At 49.3% G+C, this 17,055-nt stretch overlaps 1 protein-coding gene across 1 annotated transcript; it reads right to left on the reverse strand.

The window, feature by feature from the left end:
* Positions 1–1,457: 1,457 nt before the first annotated feature.
* KRT77 (keratin 77) lies at positions 1,458–15,529 on the reverse strand. Its single transcript, XM_040234193.1, has 9 exons — positions 14,893–15,529; positions 9,180–9,394; positions 7,928–7,988; positions 7,332–7,427; positions 6,193–6,357; positions 4,546–4,671; positions 4,211–4,431; positions 3,761–3,795; positions 1,458–3,314 (listed from the first exon to the last, which is right to left on the reverse strand). The coding sequence occupies exons 1-9, from the start codon at positions 15,457–15,459 to the stop codon at positions 2,992–2,994; spliced, it is 1,809 nt and encodes a 602-aa protein (XP_040090127.1). The 5' UTR covers positions 15,460–15,529; the 3' UTR covers positions 1,458–2,991.
* Between the last annotated feature and the right edge of the window lie 1,526 nt (positions 15,530–17,055).

Genomic DNA, 17,055 nt, shown 5'->3' on the forward strand with positions numbered 1-17,055 from the left:
AGACATGAAATGCTGCCATACACACAACCCCACCCATCCTTCAGTCCCTCACTCAACCTCCTGCCAGATGGTTAGCCAACCTCTGCTTACAATGTGCTAAATCCATGTGGCCTCTCTCACATCAGGATTAATTAAAAGATGCTTCTAATATTGAGCCAAATCTGCTGCGTTCCCACCTGTCCATCTTGGTCATCTCTTCTAGGTTGTTTCTACGGATTAGAAAAAGGAGGCTCTGCACATTACGCTCTTACTGGTCCCCATGCCTGTCCTCGAAGCCAGTGCACCCTACTCTCTCATGTGTTGTCACTCTCAGCTGAGTACTTTCAATCATGTTTCTACTCACTGCTGTCTATCCATGTCTTCCCATCCTGGTCTTTGCGCTCTTTTGACTTTTAAGTATAGAAATTGTATTTGTCTGCTCCCTTTATCCCTCCCCTTGGGTAGCCCCTCTGCCCACATTTCCCTTTCCCAGTTCTTGCCCCACAGGCCTGCTTTCAAGACAGGTGAGATGGGGAGAAACTTCTCCAAGAGAATGTAGGGGATCATATGGGAACACGATGTCTCATCAAAAGGAGTTGCAGTTCTATTTGAATGAATCCCATATCCAAATTCCATCTGTATTCCTTCAGAGGATGAGAAAGCAGGTCACATCTTTTACGTGACTCCTTTACACGGACTCAGAAATATCACAGAGGATAAGGTGATGGCTTAACCTGCTCCACCCTTGAATTTCTGCATCTCTGCCTCCCTCGGGGACATCAGTTAAAGACACCCCTGACCATAAGCTCTGCTGAGTTAATGGCCTCAGCTTCTCTCTCCAGTTCAGTTTCTCCTACCTGGCTGTCCCTTGTCACTCACACACACTTTCACACTTTCTGATCTTCAAGACTCTGAGCAGACCATTCCCCTGTCTGGAGGGCCCCTCACAGCTGCTCTGACTCTGTTCCCCTATTTGTTCTACTTTCCAGCCCTTCAAGAGCCTGTTGGAACCAAACTTCCCTTTCCCAGCATGTGCACCTCCTGCGGTCCCCACTGCTCCTGCGCAGTGGGTCTGCCTCTGTCCTCAATATGGCCTTGCTTCCACCCTCAGGCCAGAGGGTCCATAGGGGCCCACACTCCAATTTCCTCTCCCACTGAACCCTCCCCGTTTGTGTTGTGAGTGCCTTCAGATTCCGAAATGTGTTCATTCAACATCACATTCCCAGTGCATAGGCCACTGCCTGCCACACAATGGGAGCAAAACAAATTCCTCCTGAACAAATGTGTAACTGACTTTTCAAAGATCAGCCACTTTAAGGTTTATATTAGTATGATTATGTGTGCAAGGTTTTTGAGGCTCAAATATTACTCATGCAATAAAAAACTAATAAAAGCTGTAAACTTTACTTTTCAATTATGAATAATTTCAGAAGCCTGCAGAAAGTAAAAAAAAGTAAACTCATGTGATCAAACAGCAGTTTGGAGAACACAGAAAATTTATTGTAGAGACACCAGAAATGTCAAGCCCTCCAAGGTACAACCTTCAACCAGGAGATGTTGAGGTCACAGTACTTCCTAGGGAACCCACACTGAGTCCAGCAGATGCCTCAGGAATGTCACTGACATGGACATCGTATTAGGACTCAGCAAACAAGCGGAGGTAAATCCAGATTTAAGCAGCAAAGCCGGCCGTCTCTCAAGGCCCCCAAAGCCCCATTAGTTGGTCATACCTTCCCCATCCTGTCCCCTCCAGCATTTCTCAAGTATCTTACGTGACACCCAAAATAAACAGTCAGAGTCTCACAAAGAGAGAATCACAGAGAACAAGAGTCAGGAGGAACTTTGCAGTCTGGGAAGAGCATGAAGCTGTACCTTGCAAACAATGGGCAGCTTGCAGACTAGTTCAGAGTTGAACCTTCCCAAGACCCAAGTGTGATTCTCAAACTCCTCAGGGCTTGGGCACCTGGACAGATCAGTGCTGGGCTGCACGTGCCCAGACTGCTGGGCAATTCTCCAGAGAGTCATTATGAAGCAGAGTTCAGGAGGGGCCACACTTCCAAAGAATGGAGCTTCCAAAGGAAGTCAGGACAGAACAGAACCAGACTGCTGTCCATCAACTCCCTCACTCACTGCTACTTACAGTCCCCCCTGTAGACGAGCATTTCTGCCTTCTGGACACCCCGTCTCGGGCTGTTAACCCAAGGAACAATGTTTCCTGACACAGAGATTCAGAATCAGGACCAGACGCGACTTACAGGTGTCTGATGTATAAATCCACACTCTCCAGCAATAGCGATGGATGGGGCCACAGACCAAGAGGCAGGAACCGACCCCTGGCACAGAAGTTCTCCTTACCAAGCTGGCCTGCCTTTTCCTCAGCTACTCACCCAAAGACCTCATTTTCAAGTCCCCTAAGGCAGCGTTCCCCAACCTTTTTAACACCAGGGATTGGTTTTGTGGAAGACAATTTGTCCCTGGACCAGAGGGTGGGGAGAAATGGTTTCTGGATGATTCAACTGCATTACATTTATTGTGTATCTTATTTCTATTATTATTATATCAGCTCTGCTTCAGGTCATCAGGCTAATATTAGATCCTGGAGGTTGTGAACCCCAGCCCTAAGGGATACATTATTATTCACAGAGAAGCCCAGGTGCAAGAAGGGGAGCCTGGAGTGAGAAAAAGAACCTGGAGTGAGAAACCTAGTATACTCGACATCAACTCTCCATTATCCGCAAGTGTCCCCAAGCTGGGCCAGCTGAGGCATCTGGCTTGAGAATGTGCCTGGCTGTGTTTGGACTACCGGTCAGTGCCCTCCAAATAGAGATCTGCCGTTTGGGATCATCCACCTGATTCCCTGTCTCGAGTGGAATTTATTGGCAAAACTGCTGAGACCCATCGGGAAAAGGTAAGGGGATGGGGGTCAGGAAGGGCGTGGCGGGTGGGGTCAGGAGGTGGTGCTTGTGAGCCGCGAGGCGTTGCAGAAGCCTGGCATGCCAGAAGCCTGGCACTCTACTCCAGGATTCGCCTGTGGGAGGTGCTGGTAGACGTTTGGATTATCTGCATTCGGGAGGCGCCGCCGCTCCCGCCCCCGTACTTGCTGCTACTTTTGCTACTCCCTCCGTAGCTCCCACTGCCGCTCCCATAACCGCCTCCACTGCCCCCTCGGGAGCCTCCTCCGTGGCCGCCCGAGCCCCCACGCGAGCCGCCGCCGCCGTAGCCTCCGCTGCTGCTGCCGCCTGCGTAACCTCCGCCGCCTCCGTAACCTCCGCCACCGCTGTAACCTCCAGAGCCCCGGGCACCTCCGCCGATGGTCAGCTGGCTGCTCTGCACAGCTGTGGGGGCAAGGACAGCCCACAAGGGGGTTAGAGGGCTGGGCAGGGCCGACCCACCTGCACCTACCCTCAAAGCAGCCCCCTACATCCTTCATCACTGGCCGCATCTGACCTGCCAAAAGCATGGATCAAAGTCTCCCCATTTCAGAAGTATTCTTCCTAATACAAAGGAATGTAGGGCGCATTTTCATTATTGCTACACCCTGAAGAATTCTAAGCCACTGCTAATTATTAGGCATCATAAAAATCAAAATAAAGGAAAACTAAAGTCGTATATTATTTCAACCTATTTCTCTGGGCTGTGCAGTTGTCCTTGCTTACTTTGCTTTTCGTTGTGTAGGACAGGACACAAAAATGCCCGCTGCCAGATTTCTGCTGGCCAGTCTTCTCATGGGCCCTCCCTCCCCCAGCCCCAAACAGCCCCACTCCTGGGCTCTGCTACTTACAGATGCTCACTTGGCTCTGCAGCTCCCCTGACATCCTGTAAAAACCAAGGTGCACACAGTCAGCATTATTGGCAAAGCCTGAAGGAAAGCAATCATCAGCCAGGAGACATCAGGAGCAGGGGAGGTGTGTTGGGAGCAGAGAGGTCAGGGAGCCAGTGCAGGCAGAGGGAATGTGAAGCATTTCCGTGAAGCCTTTTAGCCTTGGGGGTCACCACTTGGCTGCAGTGGCTTAAGTTGTGGTGTTAGGGACGTCGCACTGGGGAACAGGACAGCGATGACCATGACGCTGCCCACTCACATGTCCTCTGCTTCTGACTTGAACGTTTCTGCTCACCCTGAGCTACCACTCTTCCCAGGAAAGCTGGGATTGTATAAATAGACACTCTCTAAATAATCCCACTGCTCCAGGGCTGCACCCTGCCTGCGCTCTGGCCCGGAGACACAGCCCACCTGCTCTCCTCTCCCTCCAGCAGCTTGCGGTAGGTGGCAATCTCCACGTCCAGGGACAGCTTAGCTCCCAGCAGCGCCTGGTAGTCACGCAGCAGGCGGGCCAGCTCCTCCTTGGACTGCTGCAGGGCGGCCTCCAGGTCCTGCAGCTTCTGCTGTGCATCCTGGAGGGCCTGTTGTCCCCTCTCCTCTGCCTCAGAAATGATGGTGTGCATCTGCTCGATCTACTCGGGAGAGTCAAGGAGAAGAACCATGGGGCATGAGTTTCCAGAGCTTCATGAGGCAGGGCGTCATGGGAGGTAGCAGCTCTGATCAGCCACCCTGAGCATACATCTCACCTGCTTCTTGACGTTGCCAATCTCTGCCTGCAGCCTCTGGATGGTGAGGTTGAGTTCGGAGATCTCCATCTTGCTGGTCTGCAGCTCGTCTCCATGTCTTCCCGCTGTGATCTGGAGCTCCTGGTACTGAGGGTCAAGGGCAGCGTCATGGTCAACCTGCTGCTCATCACACACTCCTCCAGGAAGGAGTGAGTCTGCCTTCCCAGACCCTGCCCAAGGCTGCTCTCCCCTAGGGAAGGTCCCAGGGTAAGCCTCCCTAGAGCTGTGATCCTCCATACACATGCTCACACTTGTACCAAACCTCCCTCATCTGAACTGTGACACCACACACACAGATATGTGCACACACACACACACACACAGATGCCTATATCTCGAGACAGAGATTCAGACTCAGGACCAAACAAGACAAACCTGCTTCTTGATGCTCCCTTTAACCTCCTTTTTCCCACATCTAAACTTTGCCCATACTGGGCCCCTCTCACTTTTCCCATCCGACCATATTCCTTCCTCCCCTTTTCCAGAATGATTTCTCTAACACTCAGGACCTTACTTCTTCAGAGGCCCTCAGCATGTTCCCTCTTGATTCCCATTTTCCTCTCTACCTCCATTCCTGAATCTATGGGCCCCATCAAGAGGACCTCCACCCGCATGCCATCGACAAAACCAGGCTCTCGATGACTGTTACAGAGGAAGCAGAGTGGGGTGCCTCTGAAGAAAACAGGGACGGCGTGGACTCCAGTGCATCTCTGCATTCTGAAGTCTTCACTGTTGACCATCTATCTCCCCAGTCTGTTGCCAGACCCCTGGCACTCAGAACACCCGCCTGCAGGACAGTGGGCTAGAGGCCAGCCACGATTGGAGATGGTCACAGGTAATCCACAAAACAGATCTCAAGCTCCAGGTGTTCAGAATTGAGTGACTGGCCTTTGACTCTTTTTTTTTTTTTTTGGCCTTTGACTCTTAACTGCCGTCTTCACCCTCCAGAAAGTTCCGAGTCCATTTATGTTAAACAAGTCACCAAGGGTGTGCCCCAAAACTTAGCTACAAAGATGTTTATCTGAAAACTGGAGACATATTCTTACCATGCAATACCACACTGCTCTTAAAAATGATGTCAAATATTTAATGTCAAAGAAAGGTATTCGCAAGTAATAAATGAAAGAGAAAAATATAAAAAGATATTTTTAAAGATATCATTATGAAAAAATAAGAAAACATCATGGTGGCTGAGAGCATGCATGTGTAGATGGTGCACCTGAATTTAGTTAAATTCTGCCTCTGCTACTTCCCAACCATAAGAGCTCTACTATTATTGGTAACATCATACTCTATTATTGGTAAAACAATAAATGAATCTTTACCTCATAGCGTTGTTGTAAGGAGTAAATGAAATTCTATGTATAAAAGCACTTAGTGCAGTGCCTGATATGTGTGAGTTTTCAATAAAGGTTAGCTACAAAGAACAAGTGGAAAATATGCTGACATATTCATAGTGGTAGTGGGATATGAGTAATCTTTAGCTGTAATCTTGAAATTTTCTATAGCAAACATGTTTTACTTTAGAAATAAGAAAAAGACAATACAAGTTGTGGGAGGTGTGCTCGGTTCAGGGTACCAGGCCTGGCTGGGGATGGTGATGTTCACCTTGGTCTGGTACAGGGCCTCAGCCTCGTCCTTGCTCCTTTGTGCAATCTCCTCGTACTGGATCCTCACGGCATCGATGATGCTGTCCAGATCCAGGGAGCGGTTATTGTCCATGGACAGGATGACGTTGGTGTCAGTGATGTTGGTCTGCATCTGAGACAGCTCCTGCAAGGCATGGAACACAGGCTGACTTCTTCCACTCCCCTCCCGGGACCTCAGTTTCCCTCTATGCCCCCTTTCAAGGCTCTCTGGGGAAGCCTTAAGAGAGAAAAGCTCTCTGGGAAAAGCTCTTAGAATCACTGTTGTGTGCCCAGAGGGACCTTCTTAAAGGTACAGGCATCTGGATCTAAGCTCAGAGGAGAAGAAGGGAGCCTGAACTCAGAGCTGCCCATCATGCCTTTCCTGGACCCTCCATCCCGCCTTACTCTGGCTTGGCCGCCATCTTGAGCTGGACCCCCAGCCAGGCAGGCTTGTTCCTTGAGATCATATGAGCTCCCAGAGGCAGCAGAAAGAACTCCATGCGTGTAGATGCTCAGACTCGCTGTAGCATCTGGGCTCCACCACTAACCAGCTGGGTGACTGAGCAAGGAACTCAGTCTCTCAGTGCCCCTGTTCTCTCATCTATAGACTAGAGATACCCAATACCCAGTACAGCTCCCAGCACATCATCCAGTCCAGGAAAGGTGCCTCCAAGTTAGACCAGGGTTGGGAGGCGTGTGTTATCCCCACCCCGCCAGTCTTCATCCGTGTTCCCTTTAAGACCCACACTGCCCTCTCCCACAGAGTTCCCCGATGGCCCCTTCTCCTCCCCAGTGCTGATGAAGCTGTCTGGCTGGTTTTACCCCATATGTCCTGGGCATTAACCTTCCTTTCCAGACAGAAGCAGAGACTGTCTCACCATCTCCCAGCTCCCATCTCCAGGGCCCCACCCAGAATCCTGAGCTTTGGGGGTTGAAATGATTCTGACTCCAGGCCCACAGACTTGAGGTGACTGGGGAGAGGCACCCCCAGGGGGTAAGGTTGGGTGTCAGACCTCCCCTTCTTATATCCCACACCCCTTGACAGATGTAGAAAAGAGAAAGTTTTCTTATGAGGACTGAGCTCATCATCTCATAGACATATTTGAGATATTCACTCACCGATTGAAATAAATATTTCAGGAAATCGACCTCCTCAAGCAGAGTGTCTGCCTTAGACTGCAGGTCCACTTTGCTCAGAAAAGCAGAATCCACATCCTGAACAGCAAGCGAAGACAGTCTGACACGGTTGCCCTGCCACCAGCTGTCTGGGCAGCCTTGGGCAAATGGCAAAGCCTCTCTGGGTTTATTTCCTTGCCTGCAAATTTCCTCTCCTCACTCAAATAAGGAGCCAGCAAACCTGGGCTTTCCAGGCCAGAAGGAAGTGTTCATCAGCTCCTCATCCTGGCCAGTCATGCAAAACACCCCAGGTCCTAAGGCCCCCACACAACACACTCACATGCTGCCCATTAATTTAATTCCACTTTCAGGACTCTGGAGAGATTAAAAACTCAAAAACTTTTCAAGATTCATATTAGCAACACACTTTTGAGACTTACTGCTTCAGGGTCAGGGCCCCAGCATTTGGGAAACACCTTCGGCAAGCTGGCCCCAAGCTCACCTGTCCACCCCTCAGTTCTACTGCATCCCAAAGGAGTCCCTGCCTCTTCTCAGCCTCCTGAACCCACAGTCCCCCTCTGGTCACCCCCATCCCTCACCTTCTTCAGGACAACAAAGTCATTCTCGCTGCTAGTCCTCCGGTTGATTTCTTCCTCATACCTGTTGCGGGGAGGTCAGAAACACAGACAGGCTGCAAGAGCTGACCTTGGCTCCTTGAGATTTTTCCTTGCAGTGGGAGGCTCGGAATTGCCCAAACTTTTATGGTCCTGGACTCTGGCTATCCCCTGCCAGGGCCTGCCACTCTCACTGACAAGCAGCTGGAGCCACCTCCTGGCTCTCCAGGTCAATAGAGGGCACAACCCCACAATGTGGAAAATCCAGAGCCACATAGAACGTCCCCCAAATGTCTTTTTTATTTTAATATCTTACCTTTTTACATTTGTCCAGTTTGATCATTTTTTTAAATGATAACCTAAATGGCAACCACTTTTACTAGATTTTTTTAAAAGAGAAAAAAATTTCACCTGCCATTCTGCCCCCGTCACCTTCAGTGTGCATTTCATTTCCCCCTTGTTGACTCACACACATGTGACTGCTCAACGCAGTAAGCACATCAAGATGAGTTAAGAGAAGCACCCTACACCCCCAGCAAGGTGGGGGGGGCGGGACCGGGGGGGAGGCTGCTCAGTTGCCTGTATGGGACAGGAGCAGCTGACCTAGATTTAAGTAAGTCATGTCACTCCTACCATTATTACTAATAATAGCCAGTGCTTACTGAGTGCTTCATACGTGCAAAAACAGTCTAAGAACTATTAAGAATATTTTATCTAAACCAGTGGTTCCCCATATGTGGCTCCCAGTCCACCAGCATCAGCATCATTTGGAAGCATATTAGAAATAAAAGTCCTCTTGGCCCATCCCAGACCAATCTGATTTCAACAAGCTGGTGCACACTCAAATTGGAAGGACACAGATCTCCCCCTCACAACAGTTCAACAAGGAGCGTACTCACTATCCCTACTTTACTAATGTGAAAACCAAAGGCTTAGAAAGCTGACCTTGCAGGCAGTCAGAAAGTGGCTAAGCCCACCCTGGAACCCAGGCTTATGTGACTCCAATATCCATGAAGATCCTCTGCTTCCCCTCCCCACCCAATACAATTAAGAGCTCACTGGCAATACCGTCACTCCTGGGCTACCGTGTGCAAAATGGTGCCCATGCAGTTGTGCAGTGGTGCAGAGCCTGCCTGGTTGCACCCTCCACCCCTCACCCATTCACAGTAAGCCTTGCCCCATAAACCAGTCCCCCGCCTTGTTCCTCCCCACCGCTTTGCTCCTCCTGGAGCCTCACTTGTTCTTGTAGTCATCCACAACATCCTGCATGCTCCTGATCTCCGAACTCTGGCGCATCTGCTCCGCTCTGAGAAAATCCACCTGCCTCTGCAGCTTGATGATGTAGCTTTCAAAGACAGGCTCCAGGTTGTTGGTCTGAGTCGACGTGTTTACCTGCTGCAGTAGCTCCCATTTTGTCTGGAGCACCTGATTCTGCTGCTCCAGAAATCGCACCTAAGAACAGAAAACCTCCAAGTTCACCCTCAAGCTGTGGTCCAAGAAGCAGTCCCACGGGTAGAAGCAGGTGCAGCCCCAGAGCATATCCAGACCTCAGAGAATCAGGATGCCCCTCCGGGGGCCAGAAGGCTCTCTTTTTCTAGGTCCAGGATGCATGAGTTCAGTATGGTTTCTGATGGTTGACCAATGACTGTAAGGTCAACCTGCCGAAAAATTACACTAATCGAACTCTGCTGTTGAAGGCAAGTCCCCTCCATCTGAGTGGTACCCTGTTTCCTTTGGTTCTATCAGCTCACATGGTAGAGTTGCCCATCCCCGCCATCAGCTCCCCATGCCAACCTCAGGAAATGGTGACCCAGAGCACCTGAAACACCAGTACACCCACGGCTCATGTCTCTCTGTGGCTGAAACACTTCATGTGATTGAGGAGAAGAGAAAGTAAGAGGAGGGGAGGAATAATTTTGGCTTCGAATATTAAACTGATTCCTGAACACACTAGCCCAGGTGCCCCCATCCCGCGACCCACCACCTCTATTGCTGCCCAGCGTGTTTTTCAAGAAGGTCACCTCATTGAAATGTTTTCATAACCCAGACAGAATTTAAAAAAAAAAAAACATGAAATTTTAGCCATGTTTTTATATTGAAGTGTAGTTGATTGACAATGTTGTGTCCATTTCAGGTGTGCAGCAAATTGATTCAGTTACGCATATACATGTATCTATTCTTTTTCAAATTCTTGAATTAGGAGTTTGGGATTGACATCTACACGCTACTATATTTAAAATAGGTACCAACAAGGACTTACTGTATAGTACAGGGCACTCTGCTCAATACTCTGTAATAACTGAAGAGGGAAAAGAATTTTGGACAGAATTTTTAAAGTAGGTACATTTTTTAAGTTATGGGATTCATTCTAGTGCCCAAAAGTAAGGACTTTGACGTTGCCTATGTGCAAGTTGTGTGTGCACACTCAGCTGTGTCCACACAGCTCACCAGGCCCCTCTGTCCATGGAATTTTCCAGGCAAGAATCCTGGAGTGGGTTGCCATTTTCTCCTCCAAGGGATCTTCCCAACCCAGGGATCGAACCCCGGTGTCCTCCATTGCAGGCAAATTCTTTACCATCTGAGCCATAACTAATCTCATTACTGTCCAATAAATGCTTTTATAGGTATTTCCAAACTCAGGGATAGAACTAGTATTTGGGAAACCCCCATGTTGCAGTTTCCTTCATTAGCACAAAGGATGGAGAGCATCCCTCACACTGTGTTCTCACTGCTTCTTCCCCCAGAGCTGTTCACATGAAGGTCAAGTACAGGCTCCAGAAAGCTGGCTGGCTGTGCAGATCCAGTCCTGAACTGTCCTTCCCATGATGATGATCAATTTTCGTCCTACCTCCACCTCCTACCTCTGCCTGCAGGGGGAGCCTCCCCTCCCGTGTCTTAAGTGAGGACAGTGGATTTCTCCATGCTTTGCTCAGGTGTGTGTACACATACACACACACACACAAACACATACCCACCCACATACACACAAACACACACACACACACATGCCCTCCAGGAGCCACCCAGGAGCTGTGGGGAGTGGTTGGGGAGGAGGCTAACACACTCTTTTGTGTTGTCAGAAGAGAACCATGAAGATAGTTCTCCACAATGCTTAAGGAGTTGAGGGCGGACAGAATTCCCAGCCTTAAGACTGTTCATCTGAGCAGCCAGCCCTTGTTAACTCCTTTGGCTCTGACTCTAGGCTGGAATGTGCTCAGAGAATAGTCTTTCCCATGGCTTGTTTTTATTAGCTTTATTAAAGCAAGAGATAAAGCTTCCACCCTCACAGCTTGTCCACCTGGTTTGTGACATCCCCATGAGAAATCCCTGCCACCTGGCCAGTTGTCACGCTGGTAGCAATCCCAGGGAGGGGAGAGACTGGGTGCTCATTTGCAGCCCTGTGCTCTGCATTGTGGGGACCAGAGGAAAGGATCTTATGGTCCCATAGGGAAGCTCTATGTCAATGAGCAGGCAGTGGGGCAATTCTGAGTGCTAAGGGGTTAGCCAAGCCCCCACCCCAGGCGAAGAAACTATGGCTTTCATTGGTCACCCAAACTGCAGAGTCAGAGGCTGACTTCAGGGAGTGCCAGGCAATTTTCATGAGATTTAGCCACTATAAAAATCACTGAAAGCCGTCATGATCTTTCCCCAGGGGCCCCTAAACACTGCTGGGCTGTGTCCCAGCAGCAGTACTCAGGAGAAGCCCGGGTAACCCAGATCAAACTTAACATCGTGCAGAGTTAAGCTTCTTCCTGGATAAAGCACACCCCACTCGACCTCCTCCTGTGGCCCTCTCCCCCTGCAAATGACACTCCAATCACCTCCTAGTGCCTCCAGCAACCTAGGTCTCCCCAACCCTTTGCCTTGAGAAGTCCTAGTCTCCCTTTAGATCTCAACTAGGGTGGCACCCCCTGGGGTCTCCCCTTCATAACCCCCTGTTCTTTTCCCCTGTGGCATCTATCGTGATTTCAGTCTTTTCTTTTTTAGCACATTCCTCCCCACAATGGGATGTGAGCCCCAGGAAGGCAGGCTTTATTCTCCAGTGGACACCAGGTGCTGAGACCCGTAGATACACAGCACCCAGCACAGAGAAGACACTTCATAAACACCGTGGACTAATGAGATGCTAAGACTTTGGCACTGCTGCTAGTGTCGACCATCCACCCTGCTCATTGGCCTGAACAGAGGATTCAAGTTCAGCTGAACAAAGCCAGGGCACTGTCTCTGTGGGAAGAACTGGGTCCCTCATCCTTTTTACCTGGGATCCCTTTCCTTTGCCATTGATTCTAAAAAAAAAAAAAAAAAAAAAAAAAAAACACAAACAGCCTTTGTCTCCATTCCCACTCTCTGAGAGCCCAAGTTTGACACCTGAAGGGTTGACTCAATTTTTCATTCAACACATATTTATTGAGCAGCTGTCAGATGCCAGACAGTATTCTGGGGCTGGAGATACAGCTATAAATAAAGCAGACAAAATACCTGCATTCTAGGAGTTCACAATCTATTTGAAGAGATGACTATAAGGAAACAAATGTGAACTACACAATTTGTTGAATGGCTATAGGGGCCATGGAGAAAAGTAACACACCGATGTGGGGGTAGGGATGCTGATATGGGGTACTCCTTTAAATAGGGAGATCAGGGAGGCCTCACTGAGACAGCAGCGTGTGAGCAAAGACCTGAATGAGATGAGGAGTTTGGCTGGACCACTCCTTGGAGGGAGGAGTTCCAAGCAGAGGGAATAGCAAGTGCAAAGGCCCTGAGGCAGGTCCATGGTGGGGTACAGGAGGATGAGGGATGTAATAGCATGCCAGTGAGCAAAAGGAAAACAGGAGTAGAGTCAGAGAAGGTGTACAGGGTCACGTTGTTGAGTTGTACCTTGGTGAGCTAAGTTCCTGCCTTCACTCTGCTCACTGAACCTTGCAGTTTGAGAGTGGTTCTACCCAGTAGCAGCAATGTGGCCTCAGTCTCACAAATGCAAGCCAGGAAGTAGCAGCAGCTATGGGTTAGAGGGCCAGATCATATAGAGCCTATTATTTCTGATGAGACAGGAAGCCAACAGAGGGTTCAAATGGAGTGATGTGGTATGTTTTTAAAGGATGGCGCTGGTGTGGTGCTGAGAATAGGCTGTACAAGATTAAAGGTAAACGCAGGAAGATCAGGTTAGAAGGTAGGGCCGGAAGCCACTGTGATAGAAGCCGTCTCTCTTCCAGCCAGGCCAGAGCCCTCCTGGATAAGTGCTCTCCTTGTGGTCATCACAGTTCAGGCCCTCAGGGAAGCGCAGGAAACCACAGGCACTTGAACTTTGGCTTGTGCCCTCAGCCCCATGCCATAAACCTGAACAGATGTCCTGTTAATGGCAGGAACCACAATCAAATCAGAGTCTCAGGAGAGCAGCTGCCCATGGCCATTTCAACAATCCCCAACCCTGTCTTCTTCCTGCCTTTGATATAGCTTGACCTTTCAGTGGTGTCTCCTTCATCTGTCATCTCCTTGTTCCCATCAAGCCCTCTTAGTCCCTGCCTATACCTGAGGTGTGATGATATTCAGGCAAATGTCTCATCCAAGATGATCAGAAGCAGTCAGAAGCACTTTGCTCTGTTGAATTCCTCTTTGGCTGCCTCTGGACCTCAACATCCTTATCCCTCCACCCCCAACTCACCCACGTGTCCTGGCCCCAGCTTTCACCCAGATATCAGAGGCCAGGTACACAGACCAGCGATGGACTTTGGCGATGGCTACCCTGCAGTCAGAGATAGGTCAAGCTTTGGCCTCGACACTGAACTTCTCTGAGGCCTGAGGGAATGTCACCAAGCCTTCAGGGGTCTCTGGATCCCGGGGTGCTTCCCATTACATCCCCAGAGGTAAAGAAATTTCTGGGGAGCCTCCAGTGGCTTCCATGCCTCCACCACCTTTGGACAAAAGGAAATGCTGGTGGAAGGTCTCTTCCATATCTCTTTTACTAGCCCCTGCTTGGTGGTTTGGACCTGACCCAATCTAACCTGAGGTTTAAACTAGGGAGAAGGGGGGGGGGTTGGCTCCATCTGGCCTATTCTTGGCCCTGGATAAGCTAAAATAAGGAACTCAGACAGAATCCTATATAGCAGGGTATTGGCTTTGTCCCCCAGCAATCCCCACCAGAGTCATCAGCTTGGTTCTGCTGCAGTGTGCCCACTCGGCTTCTCTCTCTCTGCTCTGTGTCTCCACTTTCCTCCTCCTTCCTCTCTTGTGCCATGTTCTCCAGAAACTGTAACCATCTGAAATTTCCTAAAACCGTCAAACTCTCAGGTCTCCTGGTTCTTCTGCCTGGAAATTCCCTCTGCCCTGAGAACCTGTTTGACTCTTTCTCCGTCTTCAAGACCTTTATCAGCCCAGAGCTCATCACAGCCTCCTTTGTGCTATGGTGCAGAGAGCGATGTCTCCATCAGCACACCTCCCACACACTGTCACAATCCTCCTCCCTTTAGATCTGGGGCTCCTTGAGGGCAGGACCTCTGTCCTTGTTGCCCTGCAACACCTGGAGTGTCTGGCATACAGTAGATGCTTGGTAAATGTTTGTGGGCTGGATGGATGGATGGATGGATGGATGGGTGGGTAAATGGGTAGATGGGTGAAAGGTATATGGATGAATGAGTAAATGGATAGATGGGTGGGTGGATGGATGGATGGATGGATGGATGGAAAGTGAAAATGATGAGTGAGATCACATCATGTATTTTGTCTGATGGGTATTTTCATTGCTTGGATCTGCTTTCCTGCCAAAATGAAAAGACAAAGATGAACCCCTCAAGAAGTCAAATTGAGGCCTAAATGAAGTCAGTGTTTTCTTAAGGTCCCAGGACACACACGCTGGAAGTGACTGTCACCACCAGAGACAATGTGATGAGAGGCGGCAGGATACAAGGCCATTTGGTCAGAGCCCAGAGACTGCCTGCCCCTGGGGCACTCACCTTGTCAATGAAGGAGGCAAACTTGTTGTTCAGAACCATGATCTGCTCCCGCTCCTGCATCTTAACCCTCTGAATTTCAGGGTCCACCTCCAGGTGAAGTGGTTGTAAGAGGCTCTGGTTAATGGTCACTTCTTGGATACCCCCTGGGGGACAAGAAGGACCAAAGCCCCCAAGCCCCAAATTGCCACCCCTAAACCCAGCACCCCCAAGACCACCTCCTCCATAGCCACCACCTCCAAAGCCACGACCCCCAAAACCACCACCTCCAAAGCTCCTGCCTCCTCCAAACCCCCCTCCTGCTCCCCCACCCTGGCAGAAACCACTGGCACTTCTCCCCACTAGACTGATGGAGATGCTTTTGCTGCCACCCAGATTGTACAGGCTCCTGGAGGTAAACCCCCTTGCATGGCTCCCATACCCACCACCACCACTGCCGCACCTCCCTCGGGCCTGACACAAGGACCTCACAGCCAGGCTCCCACCACCAGAGCCTGCAGAGGAACCAGCACTGTAAACCCGCCTGCTCCTGGAGCTGAACGCTGACTGGGAGCTAAACTGGTGGCTCATGGCTCCTGGAGCATCCAGAGACGCAGACAAGAGAAAGGGAATAAAAGGAGGCAGAGAACGGGGAGGGAAGGAGCTAAGACTCCTTTGGCGGGAGATCTGGCTCAGTCCCTATATATGCATGCATTTGTTGGGCTGGGCACCTTCTGAAGCCTGGGAGGGGAGTATTTGTGTTTAGTTTGCCTTGCCAGCAACATCTGTTTAAAATCTCACACCTATGAGTTGCAGAAATCGCACTGCAGACAAACTTCCCCAACTCGATTATTTATCATTCATCTCTTGCCATTTAGAGATTAGATATGCAATAGTCTCTGCAGGTCAAGTAGCTGGAAACTCCTATACAGTTTTCCCCCCAAATCTTGATATCTTCTTAAGAAACTCCACCACTGAGTTGTTGGTTTGAGGGTGTGTCCGGGAGATCTGGGGCAAATCTAGGGGGTGTCCAGTTGCCTTGCAACCACAGCTGGGACCAGGGTGGAGACTTCACCAGCATTATCCTGGTGGGGCAACAGTAATGATCTTCCTACACCCTGGTTCTGCTCCCCACTGTTATCACCCAAATCTTGATCACAGAAAAACACGGTATTGTGGTCACTGAGTGCGAGTGAAAGCAGGGGACTCTGCCCAAGGCTGCTCACACTTTCTGGGTGAATCATGTGTCACTCCATACACTCAGGCTCCTCGAGTGCAGGACAGATGAGGTCCTGTGTGGCACCAAAGGTCTGTGGTTGTAGATTCACTGAGCATCTCGCAAGACTTAACATGGTCCTCTAGTCCAAGAGACAAACTACCCTCAAATCTCTTTTTTATTTTTCTTTCCCCATCCCAATCTCTTATAGACCAATGCTTTTGTAAAATAGGATAAAAATGAATTACCCTTAACGGAAGATTTCTTTTGCATGCACGCATGCTCAGTCATGTCTGACTGTTTGCGATCCCATCGACAGTAGTCTACCAGGATCCTCTGTCCATGGAGCTTTCCAGGCAAGAATACTGGGATGAGTTGTCATTTCCTTAGCCAGGGGATCTTCCAGACCCATGGATCAAACCCACATTGACCTGCATCTTCTGCTTTGATAGGTGGATTCTTTACCACTGAACCACCTGGGAAAACCAAAAGGAGATTTTCTTTAAGGTATATGAAATACAAGCCTCATTTTTTTTTTTTTTAGATTAAACAGACCCAAAATTGTTCCATTGCTAAAAGGAAAAATATTTGCAATTTGTTTCTAAATGATCATTCTCATATTTTGTATGTATCTCCTCTCAAACCAGTAACAAAGCACCTGTGGACCATATTTTGGAAAGCACGACCCCAGACAGCAAGTGTGGGCAACGCTCATTCAACATGCATCAGTGTTGGCCTATTTAAAAAAATGTGTGTTTGCCCTCTGGAACTAAATGGATGGTGACTTTCATCCAAAACTTATGACAATGACGAATATTATTGAGGGAGAAAAGTCCTAAACATCCAGACTCAGAAAAGTGACTAAATGATGGCTTGCCACTTTGATACAATTATCTAAAATTATCCTTACAGAATGATACAACGTTAACTGAGGAAATACACAATGGTATCCATTCTATGAACCCATAAAA

This window comes from Oryx dammah, unplaced genomic scaffold, assembly GCF_014754425.2.
Source record: "Oryx dammah isolate SB20612 unplaced genomic scaffold, SCBI_Odam_1.1 HiC_scaffold_29, whole genome shotgun sequence".
Lineage (NCBI taxonomy): Eukaryota > Metazoa > Chordata > Mammalia > Artiodactyla > Bovidae > Oryx > Oryx dammah.

What these genes read in the sequence shown, in the direction of transcription:
- KRT77 (XM_040234193.1), bottom strand. Translation starts at nt 15,459, where the DNA reads ATGAGCCACCAGTTTAGCTCCCAGTCAGCGTTCAGCTCCAGGAGCAGG. An exon ending in TTGCCTCCTTCATTGACAAG is followed by an intron (nt 9,395 to 14,892) that starts GTGAGTGCCCCA and finishes TTCTGTTCTTAG; the next exon opens with GTGCGATTTCTGGAGCAGCA. An exon ending in GTGGATGACTACAAGAACAA is followed by an intron (nt 7,989 to 9,179) that starts GTGAGGCTCCAG and finishes TCCCCGCAACAG; the next exon opens with GTATGAGGAAGAAATCAACC.